The 12,011-nt window shown below is 41.7% G+C and overlaps 1 protein-coding gene across 1 annotated transcript in view; it reads left to right on the top strand.

Annotated features, from left to right (window-relative positions):
- The window catches only part of LOC311039249 (uncharacterized protein), a 134,246-nt gene extending 124,035 nt beyond the window's left edge, over positions 1–10,211 (top strand). Inside the window, exons 13-18 of the mRNA XM_084048969.1 lie at positions 151–207; positions 2,908–3,000; positions 4,508–4,589; positions 5,498–5,610; positions 7,673–7,865; positions 10,065–10,211. Of these exons, the coding sequence (XP_083905095.1) occupies positions 151–207; positions 2,908–3,000; positions 4,508–4,589; positions 5,498–5,610; positions 7,673–7,865; positions 10,065–10,072 (546 nt within the window). The 3' untranslated portion in view covers positions 10,073–10,211. The remainder of the gene's footprint in view (positions 1–150; positions 208–2,907; positions 3,001–4,507; positions 4,590–5,497; positions 5,611–7,672; positions 7,866–10,064) is intronic.
- Positions 10,212–12,011: the final 1,800 nt, after the last annotated feature.

The following is a 12,011-nucleotide window of genomic DNA, read 5'->3' as shown; positions in this document are numbered from 1 at the left end:
CCTCGACCTACTACTCCTACCCTACTTCTCTCTCTTCCTCCCCACATTCCTCTCCACCTTCCTCGTTGTTGTTTGTTGTTGTTTGTTGTTGTTGTTGTTGTTGTTGTTGTTGTTGTTGACGTTGACTCAGGCCCGGGCTTGTCTCCTCAGGTGTCCTCTGCCTCTCAGAACAGGGGCGATGCCTCCAAAGAAACCAGCCAGGGCAAAGTGAGTTCATACCCCTCCATTACCACTCCCACCACCACAAACCTCCATTGATCCATCCATCCATCCACCCACCTACCTACTGTACCTACATGTATCTGTCTATATGTCTATCTATCTATGTGTCTGTCTGTCTCTGTCTGTCTGGTGATATTGACACTTTTCCCCATGTGTTCATTTTTGTTACAGACAGACACCTCCAGTTGATCTGGCTGAGTTTAAGCAGAATTACAAAGCAATAAATAGTATCTTCAGGTCATGCTTTGATTTTCACTTGGTGTCACAGATCCCATCAATGGTGTTTTTTTGTGTGTGGTCATTTACTCTCTCCCTGCCTACCGGTTTCACTCATTTTGGCTACAGGTCAAAGATCAGAGGTTAGACCAGATTAGGCCATTCCTGTCGTTGTGGGATGTTGGTCTCTCCTCATGCTTGGTACTGAACTGTATCGTTTCAAAGTTAATACAAAATAATAAGCTCAATAAAAGTTAATATAATCCTTGCATTTTGCAGTTTATTGACAGTGGACACTTCTTTACTGTCTTTACAAAGATGTGCACCTGTCTAAGAATCTAACTGAGCAGTAGCTTTCACCCACTAAAACGGGGAAAGCATCTGTGTCATCTTACATTTTTTGCGTTGGCTATTCAAAATCGTGAAAGCGTGAACTACTGATTTAGGAAGCATTTGTAGAATCAGCCTCAGGTCTTAACCCATTCAATCCGGGAACGCTTCTGGGGGGTCCCTGGAACAAAATATTTTCAGATAGGGGGTCTGCAGCATAATACATTAAAATACCTTGACATGAAAAAGTTTGAGAACCACTGATATAGCAACATAGGGTTTTCATAAAAGGATTTTGAAGACATTTGTAGATGCGTTACCGGATTGAATGGGTTAAGCGCGACGGAGCATAAATTAGGCATTATTCCAGAAAGTTCTTTCTGATGGTGTTAAAGCTGGCTGACAGTAAGGTGCTACAATTGTCTACAAAACATATTGGCTCACCTTGAGCAGGCTACAGTATGTGCTCATGGCCGAAGTGTCCTTGAGCAAGACACTGAACCCCTAACTGCTCCCGATGAGCAGGTTGGTGCCTTGCATGCCTCTGTCGTCGGTGTGTGAATGTGTGTGTGAATGGGTGAATGTAATGGACATTGTAAAGCGCTTTGGATATAAGGCGCTATATAAATGCAACATTTACCATTTATACTGTATGTTTGGGTACAGCTAAAGGCCATGGCAGCCTGTGTGGTCATATGGGCCTCATTAGGCTGCTTAAACTATCACCAACACTCTCTCTCTCTCTGTGTGTGTGTGTGTGTGTGTGTGTGTGTGTGTGTGTGTGTGTGTGTGTGTGGCCTATATATAAGACATTTCACCTTTTCTTAGTTTTTGCTCTTATTTATCGTTCCCTAACATCCATTCTACCAAACAAAACCCTGACATTTGAATACTCAGGTGTTTATTTTTATTTCTGGGTATTTCTGAAAATGTGCAGTGTGGCAAAAGCTTAACAACAAAACAAAACTATGCCTTCACTGAAAACTCCCTCAACTGTGCCCCCTGCAGTCAGAACTTTTACCATTGCAGCTGAAAAACCTTAAAAAATGGTCATGCTTTATCTGAGTGGGTTTCCTTTTTTTTAGGGTAGAACCTTTTGAAACACGTTTGAAGGACCATCATTTTATTTAAAGAAATATGCTCTTTAACAACTACTGTACAGCTGCTGTGCCATTATAGTACTGTACTGGAATTTGCACTGTTAAAGCTATAATCCCCATGTTATATGTCTGTTTTCTCTCTCTGACCGACGCTGAGAGATCATTGCAATGATGGCCGAACTGCAATAAAGATGGTGGTGTGCAATAGTGTGTACAATGCAGTGTGCCGTCGGCTTCAAATAACTATTGACATTGTCAACCAGTAGGTAGCCTACCTGACACCAGGGTTTACATTTCTCAGTGGAAGTAGAGAGACATCCAACCCTGCAGAAGTGCAGTAATAGTTATAATGTATTAACATACTCTGCTATACAGATTTGTTCAAATACAAATGTATTCATTAAAATAAATCCTGGATTGTAGCTTTGACTGCAGTATAGTATTCTATTGTTGCAACAACCTCATATAAAACAGTACAACTGTGGTTTTGGGTTGATCAGTGGCCAGGTTTTGGTATACTATGCTAACCTATTTCTCCTGTGCTATGAAAGAAAAAAGCTGACAGAAATAAAACGGAAGTCTATTTTCCAAAAATCTATTTAATGACTTTCCTAAACAAACGCGTATGTGTTATTCGTTGGAGAATGTACACTGTAACGGAACATCTCTCTCAATATTGGACAGGGGCAGGTCGATAATATATGTGTTTTGATGCATGTGTGTGCTATTAAATATCCTGTGTGGCATCCTGTAGCTCGCTCTATTTCCCACTCCAGATTTGGGCAAATCTATACTTGAGTACTTTTAGTAGTAGTACCATTTTGTCTTCAGTGGTTTGTGATAGTGCACCAAACAAATGCACTTATTATGATATTTGAAGACAAAGGCACTTTCAAATATACTTTTGCCCTGGTCTCAGTTCCTTTCTCTGTCCCCTCTGTCTTTTCCTCTCTAACCATAACCATGGTGTTGAATACTCCCTCCTCCTCTTCCTCTCTCTCCTCCTGTTGTCTCTTGCTGCTGTGCTGTGACCGTTTAGGTTCAGATAGTCTCCAAAAAACTGGACTTCAGCCATGTCACCTCGCGCTTGGGCTCCAAGGACAATATGAAGCATGTTCCTGGTGGAGGGAAAGTAAGTACTGGCCCAGCCGTTGGCTAGAGCTCGTATGCGTTGGGCCATTTGTCACAACAGTAAGTTCTGGCCCAGCCGTTGGCTAGAGCTCGTATGCACTAGGCCATTTGTCACAACAGTAAACCAAGTACTGACCCAGCCGTTGGCTAGAGCTTACAGTATGTCACAACACCTCTGACTGTACTCACTGTTAAAACGTTGCGTACCTGAAAGAGTAAAGATGGGACAGTTGGTGTGTGCAGACTCAGAATTTGGGCAAACGTCACCTGGGAAACGTTGACGGAAGGCATAGCAGGGGGATAAACTATCATTGAAAGTCTTCATTTAGGAACCTGTAGTTAAATGTTATGTATCATAATTCCCCAAAAGGCGAGGCGATAGGCTGCTCGGCGCAGGCGCTTGCTCACCTAGTGGCTCGCTTGTGGGTGAGCCTCGAGGCCTTGGTGTTGTATCGGCCAGCACGCTAATCGTCCTTTTGCACAAGCGCAATCCTTACGTCAAAATGTACCACTGGCATTGCTGAAACTAACACTCAGAATGTTGCTGTGCAGTACTAGCCCTTGCCAAGTCCCATTTCTTCTGTCCCTTGCTTCTGTAGACCCCTCCTTTTCTGTCCTGTCCTGTCCTGTCGCTAACACCAGTCAACCAAACTAGAGCCCCACCGATATATCGGTCTGTCCGATATATACTAATATACGTACTAGCATGACACTTTCTGTGGACATGGCCCCCCTTATGTGGGTTAGTTCTGACCTCCACCGTTACTGGGCTCAGACTTCCTCCACAAAGGCTAACTTGGTTTGATTTTAGGAGAAGCAATGAGAGGTTAATATCGTCACAAGGGCTAATGGTTCACCTGGGAGGTGACAACAACACAAGTCATCACAGACATCCACAGCATCTGGGGACCTTTAACTCTGTTTCTCTGTAACTGTCCTCTCCTGCATTTAATTATTTGGGTTGTAGTGGCTTTATTCTTACTGTTCTTATTGTGCTACAGTGTTTGTTGACACACATGATATCTCTAATGAACTGCTGTCACCTTTAAGTGACACAATGTTTTGATCTTGCTTGGCACAGAAAGGTTTTCTGTTTTGGTCCTTGAAATCCTCCTCCTTAGCTTGTGAGTGATATGTGTTTGTTTTTTGTCATCAAAGAATACTATCTATCAACTTGTTTGCATTGTTGGCCTTACCTTGATGAAACAAAGCAAGCCATGACCATAAAGACAACCAAATGTAATAATGAATAATCCAGTATTGCTGGAAATCACTGGAAATAAGCTTCTGTGCATCAAAAGAATCTGAGAGCAGGTTGTTTGTACAACTATAGTTATAGTTATTATGTACTGTAGAGTAGCTGAAGGGTTCATTACTACTTCTTTAAATCCCCAGTGTGAAATGTGCCTGAATTAGAAACATTCATTCTAAAACATACTAAGAAAATTGGCCTATTGCATGTATACTGCACATATGTGACGATAAAGTCTTTAAATATGAATTAACAGGTGCAAATACTCAACAAGAAGGTGGACCTGAGCAAAGTGCAGTCGAAGTGCGGCTCCAAGGACAACATCAAGCACAAACCTGGTGAGGTGCTGCTGGGAATTGTAGTCCTGTCCGTGCTATGTGACCTATTAAATACTGGCACTATTAGCCAGCTTGTCTTTAACCCATTACCAGACCGGGAACGCATCTGTGTGTCATTTTAAGCCTTTCTTAGGCTATTCAAAAATAGCAGATCTACAAGCTCATAGCGCGGCACTCGGTGCCGCGTTATGAGCTTGTACAATTTGGGGACAATTTGTACAATTTGTAAAAAAAAACATCCACGGACAATTTGGGGGGTCCTTGACATGAAAAAAGTTTGAGAACCACTGATATTATAGCAACATAAGTTCTTCTTTTTTTTTTAAACTGTTAGGATTTAGAAGACCGGAAGCAAAGATTTGAGTTAAGAAAATATATATATTCAGAGGCGTATGGTCATTGGGGCCAACAAGGCCATGGCCCGGTCTGTGTAAACCCAGATCCGCCAGGGCGAAACAACAAAAAAATCAACTTAACAACATTAGCAGCCCCTCACCCTATAAGTCGCCTTTGTATTCAAATGGGGCTCAGTTGCATTCGGCCGAATTGTTAATGAGTGGCCATTAGAAAACCAGTTTCGCCGCAGAGACGCGCACCTCTTTCCATTCAGAAATGTAATAGAAGAAGAACCGTCGTCACAAAACACCCTGCCCCGGGTCTAAACCGGTGGCCTCGGTCCGTCAAAAAAATGGGGCAGTGTGTTTTGGGACTATTTTGAATAGCCCAAAGTATATATATATTTTTTTATTTTATATTCTTTTTAAATGCTTGCCTATAATGTCATGCCCAAGATAGGGATGCCAGGTTGAAAATGGTTAACGTTTTTGGTTGTGCAGGCCTGCACAAGACGCGAGTGCCTATGGTTCGTCCGTGTGAGTCATGACACCAACTTTGTTTGTCTCTCCTAGGCGGTGGGGTCGTGAAGATCGATTCCCAAAAGGTGAGCTTCAAGGACAAGGCTCAGTCCAAAGTGGGCTCTATGGACAACCTGGGCCACGCACCTGGTGGTGGCAACATCAAGGTGACATTATCACTTCCAATTGTCACCCTTTAACCTTTGCCCTGTATAATGGACACATTTTGGATGTTTGCAGCCTCTCTCTTTCAATCTAATTTATTCGACTCTGGCTCACAAAACCTCATTTTTGTGGGGTTTACTGTTATGGGTCAAGTTCCTAAATTGGCTTCAGGCTTACTCCTCATTTGGAAGCAGAACCAAATACAAGCGGATCTGGTGTGATGTCACCTGTCCCCTCAGCCTACAGTATTCCATTTGTGTGTTGTGATCATTGTTTCCATGACCGCATCATTCATATACTTGTTGTCATCATATAATAATTTGCATGTTCAGTCCTCTGGAAATCACTCATGTTCTTTGATAAGCTACGAATGAACAGCAATCTAAAGTGTTACAGGGATGGCGCCTTTTTGACACCTGAATTCCACTTTGGGATTCAATAAAGATTCAATTTATCGTTTTGTAGGCCAGCGTGGGAGTTACCACCACTGCAGTCTTCCAATGGATTTTTTGCTATGGGTTTCAGATACATTACTAAGAAAATAAGCTGTGTAGAAAACAAAGGCTTATGATTTTAAAAGCTTTTATTCAAGATAATCTCCACAAATCAACACAGACTTATGATTGTTGTACCAAGCGCACAATTAATTTCAGTTGCAAAAAAAGATATATATATATATAAATAGATAAATTTCATTTGCAAAAAAAAATAAAATATATATATATATATATATCAATAAAATAATAAAGAATAATGCACAAATTGGCCTCCTGGTGGCGCTGAGGTTAACATTTGCTTTCTGCAAAGACTTTGCCTGAAATGTTGTAGGTCCCAAGCAGGCATAAATGCCGAAACAAGATTGCTGCCACTCAAAATTCAGCTCAATACCTGCACAGATAGCATCAGGTGTTGATATAAAAAAAAATATATATATATATATAGCAGTTATTCATTTTGATCACTTCTGCACCTCTGTCCATATTTTGCTTCATAGCTGACTTATTTTCTTATTCATAATCTATTCTATGCCATGTTTTTCCAATTAATTTCTCTATTATTACATCCAGTGTTGAACAGCCACAACCTGATTTGAGTTATTTTTGTAGCATTAATTCCTTCATCTCTCCACTGTAGCCTGGCTCCAGATCTGTGACAATATAACTTGGATTTTTCTTTTCTTTTTTTTAAATCTGCGTGAACTATTGAACCTACTAGATATTGTCACTGATAGGTAGAAACCGTCCCAAACCGTTTCCTTTCAGTAAACAGGTTTCAGAACCTGTGTTCCAATTGATCCAATGTAGTTATTATGTAGTCACTCTTGTTAGCTCTTGTTAATACTTTCCATTGGTTTAATATTTCTAAAGCCCACAGACATGCTTAAAGGTAGGGTAAGTGATTCACTTTGGTTAAAATAAGTGTTAAATAGCTCTATAGGCTGATAGTACTCATTGCTATAGAGTGTTCAGTAAAAGGAGTCTCCCACGTCTCTCCAGCTCTTTATTAAACAGAAAACGCATTTTCAGTGCTCTCTCCTGATTGGCTTAAATGTTGTCACCTACCTGAAAATGTACTATATTCTGTTTACTAAAAAGCTGGAGAGACCCCTGTGACCGAACAAACGCTCTGTAGCAATGATTACTATCAGAATATAGTACTTTTAACCTTTTTAATAAGAAAGAAATAATAACCAAAAGATATCACTTACCCTACCTTTAACCACTTTGAATCTGGCGTCCCAATTTTTTTGGGGACATTCTCTGCAATTTTTTCGCAAAAACAAGCAGATACAAGCTCACAACTTTTCACATTTCACATTTTACAAGTTTTTTTTTGCTACGTTTGCGCGACAAATCACATGATTAAGTATACAATAGGCCATTCATTTATGAAAAAACATAAAAATGTAATAATAATAGATACAAGGTTTTTATTTTATTGTTACATTAAATAATACATAATAATTATAGACATAATGTTCAGTCAAAAGCCCTACAAGAGTTGGAGCCAGGCTGTTTCCATCCCCATCTCCACCGATTGACACCCCCTGCTGTGTGTTTCTAGGCTGAGGGGGCCAAGGAGACAGAGGAGGGGAATGGGGCTCCACCAAGTGGTACCCCGACCCCAGCCCCAGCCTCCGAGCCGGGGCAGGCAGGGAGCCCTGCTGCCCAGGAGAATGGGCTGAAGGAGGGGGTCCCCTGTGGGAGCGAGGGCCTCCGGGACCCCCAGCCTCTGGACACACGCATCCCAGAGACAAGTAAGTAGTAGTTAGGTTGAAAAGGAGAGAGTTCCTGAGCCCCAGGGAGAGTTCCTGCAATTAAAATAGACTGTGTGTGTGTGTGTGTGTGTGTGTGTGTGTGTGTGTGTGTGTGTGTGTGTGTGTGTGTGTGTGCGCGCACGCGTTAGGGGTGTGGGAAAAAGTCGATACGAATCGCAATTCGTATTCGATATATTATATATATACAGTAGTGGTGTAACTATACGTTTTAACAACGATTCGATACATATCACGATACTTGGTTGTCGATACGATACATGAATGATACAGGTTAATTTAGAACGATACGATACGTTTCGATTCAGTGATTTAGTCGATACGATACATGAACGATACAGGACAGGTTAATTTAGAACGATACGATTCGATTCAATGATTTAAAATCGATATAGTAACTATTTATTTACCCAAAAATTCTGTGTGAAAAAAGAAATACCTGGATACTGGATATAAACCCCTCTTTCTCTTTTTTTCTTCTTAAAAGTACTTAGTATTGATATAATTGATTATTTGCATTGCAGAACGATTCGATACGATTATTTGCATTGCAAAACGATTCGATACGATACAAAGTCGAACGATACGATATTTAGCTGTTTGCATATCGATATAGTAGTTTGTTGAAAATTCAAAAAGATTTTTCGATGCAGTTACTATATCGTTACACCTCTAATATATTTTTGAGAAGTTCTGGGCTGAATCGGGAAAAAACTTTTTTTAATCGAGAATCGTTTTGAATTGGAAAAAAAACGTTTTGGAATCGAGAATCGTTTGTTTTGAAAAAATCGGAAAGAATCGGAATCATGACCCCAAGAATCGGAATCGAATCGTGAGATAGCAGACGATTCACAGCCCTAGTACGCGCGCGCGTGTGCGTGTGTGTGTGTGTGTGTGTGTGTGTGTGTGTGTGTGTGCAAATGGCAAACAGTAAAGGAAGCAACACATGCTGTATGACATATTTTTGGGGGGGTAACACTGATAGACAACAACTGCCTAGGAAACATGTTTAGCAAGTTTCCACTCCTTGTTTTACATTTGGCCATTGGAAGAAACCTCACATACCAGCATTGCATGTTATATTGTTGCCTTCACTGTGTGTCATTTGACACCATGGATTTGGGAAATCTTTCTCTTTCATCTGTTCCAATGTTCTATTTCCTAGTTCTTCTTACCTTTAAATCTTTCACCACATAGCATCCCTATTCTGGGGCCAACATTCAGTTAGGGGGCCTAGTATAAAGCCTCTGGGGACTGGTAAACTAAGTAGGGTAAAGTGTACTGTATACAGTTCATTTTGCTGTAATGTCCAGGTACTTTGCATTGATGCATCTTGATATTTAAGTGTGTTACAAATGGAGCCACGGTTCTCTACCATGTTTATCCTCTGCCTCCACTTTATTCACTTGGAGTTACCTGCCAATCTAGTTCTAATCTCTTTTCTCCCACTGAAAGGTTACAGACTTGCTAGCAGGATATATTAAATGATATAACTCTCATATTAGTACAGTGTACCAAATCCAGTTTTTCTTAACCAGAGTTTCGGTTATTACTTTCTGTGGTTTTCTTTCAGAGGTCATATTCTGCTAATCGCTAGGACTAGTTGGTATCCTCATTTAAAACAGTCAGAAATGTTCATAAACAGAAATACTTTGTGATTGCATGCCTACACTTGTTGTATCTGCTGCTTGTACTGTGTGAAAGACGGGGCAGAGGGATCCCATCGCACTGCAAATTGACACTACGGAAGCAAATGGAAAAAACTAACTACACATGCACTAACCTGACAGCACATAAATGATATTTTGAAATGCGCTGCAAATTCTTGAGCATACAAGAGCAGGGCTGCAACACAATGGAAATAATGCGCTGCAAATACAGCTGTTCTCATGATGATCTACTGATTATCACTTTTATTATTTTGTGACTTTTGCATTGTTTCTGTATTTGCATGAGATTTCTGAATTTGCAGCACATTTCCAAATGCAGTGCATGCGTTGTCAAATTTGTGAATGCGTTCTGATTTTGCGGTGCATTTCTTAAATATTGTCCCTGTGTTGTCAGATTAGTGCATGTGTTGTGTCAGTTTGCAGCATGTCGGGCTCTCACAGCCACTTTAAACGTGTTCTGCAGTCCGACATACCTGACCACCCCGTCATCTTTTGACTTCTTATTTTACAGGCATCTAATTCTGCTTTCTTGCTATCCCTCTATCCTCCTCATTCCAAAACCCCCACAACATCACCTGACCCCTCTTACCCAACTTCCCTCCCCTCCCCTGTCTCTTCTCTTCTCGCTGTCGTTTCTCCTCTGTTTCCAACCTTTCTGATGCAGATTGAGTCTTTCAAGCTCAAATTCCGCGAGAAAGCGCGCTCTCGCACGGACCACGGTGCCGACATCCTCACCTGGCCAGCCCTCGCGGGCGACAGCCCCCATCACCAAACACCCCCCCGCAGTGTCTCCCTCAACGATTCCCTGTACTCCGCAGGCTGTCCGGGTTCCCTCTCTGCCCCCTCCCTTCAGGTGGAGGTTAGGGGGTCGACAGTAGTGCTCTAACAGGACTTGGATTTTGATCCTTCTCTCTATGCCCCTCATCATGTTCCTTCCTCTTCATCCTCATATCCTCACAGCACTGCTCATCCTTAAACCCCACACCTTGTGAATCTGTGAATCAGAGCGCCATCCCCGACCCCACATCACTGGTATAACAGATCTGAAATCCCCCTCTACTGTCAAAATCGTCCTGTCACAGTTTGGTTCATGTGTGAACTTCGTCTTTTAGATAATGAATACACTACCCTCTCTTCCTCCGGCGCTGCTAGTGCCCCCTTTCGCCCCCATTTATTAGGCTGAGCTGACTGTGTATAGACTGAGCATTTGGGGGGCCGGTTATGAGCGTGTGTGTGTGAAGGGAAAAAAAGACGGGATTGCAGGGTTTCAGATGGATCCCCATTACAGTATACACACTGGTGTCGGGCTTCGCATTGTTGGATCCTCTGTTGTTGTCCCCGCCATACCCTACTACAGCCAGTGTTGCCAGATTCTGTGAGAGAAACAAGCAACCAGGTCTAGGAAAACCAGCCCAAAAGAAGCGACTGTGGGCCACATGTACTTTAACATGTACATCAGCTATTTGAAAATAGCAGATCTGCAAGCTCACAACGCGTCGCGATGCGACGCGTTGTGAGCTTGTAGATCGGCTATTTTCAAATAAAATCTTGCGGGGAAATTATTATAAGCAGATCTGGCAACCCCTGACTACAGCTCTCATTTCATCCATGAACTGACCACCACTTCCATAATTATATGGGACACCTTCCTTGGACTCACCTGTGGCTTCCGTATACAGAGTCAAATGTTTAGTGTACCTTTTTATTTGTGACCATAAGCGGGCTGTTGTGTGTTTTCCAGCGATCGCTGACGCAGCATAATTCATACTCACTGTTCATCTCAGCTAGTTCCTCACTTGCCCCCCCGCATATCCACACCTCTCTGTCTCTCCTGTCCATCATAACAGCAGGCACCTATACAAGCTGACGAACACACAGAAGTTACTAGACTACTAGTGGGCTGTTTGAACTGTTTTAGGCTATTTAACTCTTTATTCTCTGTGTTTGTGATGATGTGTTTGAGTGAATAATACTGTAACAATGAACTTTGGTGTTTTGTTTTGTTTTGTTCTGATCTTACTCTTTTGTTTTTTATCTCGTGCTCGATGACTTCTTGTTTCCGTTCCCCTCGTCAGTTTCGTTTTGGTTTAAAAAAAAAGGTTTTATTTCTTTATTTATTATATGTTTCGTCATGTATTAAGTAATACGGTGGATGGTCCTTTCGCCAATAGCACTCGAGAAACTCGTAAACACGCACAGGTTTGTGGAAACCGAGGCACACAGTCATTGAGAGGAAGCAAAAAGTTGAGAGGGCAGAAGGATGTGTAGGAAAAGAGGTGAGGACAACAGAGGTGTGAAGGAAAAGAGAAAAGTGACATTTGAGGAATATTGTACCTTTAGGACAAAATAATAGCTTTCAATAAATGGGGGCAGGGCATGTTACCAACTGAAAGAATATAGAGGACAATAGAGGAAGCCAACTCAAGTGTTGATGGTTTTATTGGGAATGCTGTCCAGA

This window comes from Gymnoscopelus microlampas (genome assembly GCF_963454915.1).
Source record: "Gymnoscopelus microlampas genome assembly, chromosome: 22".
Lineage (NCBI taxonomy): Eukaryota > Metazoa > Chordata > Actinopteri > Myctophiformes > Myctophidae > Gymnoscopelus > Gymnoscopelus microlampas.
The sequence above is the reverse complement of the archived record's forward strand: the minus strand, read 5'-3'. Positions and strand labels throughout refer to the sequence as shown.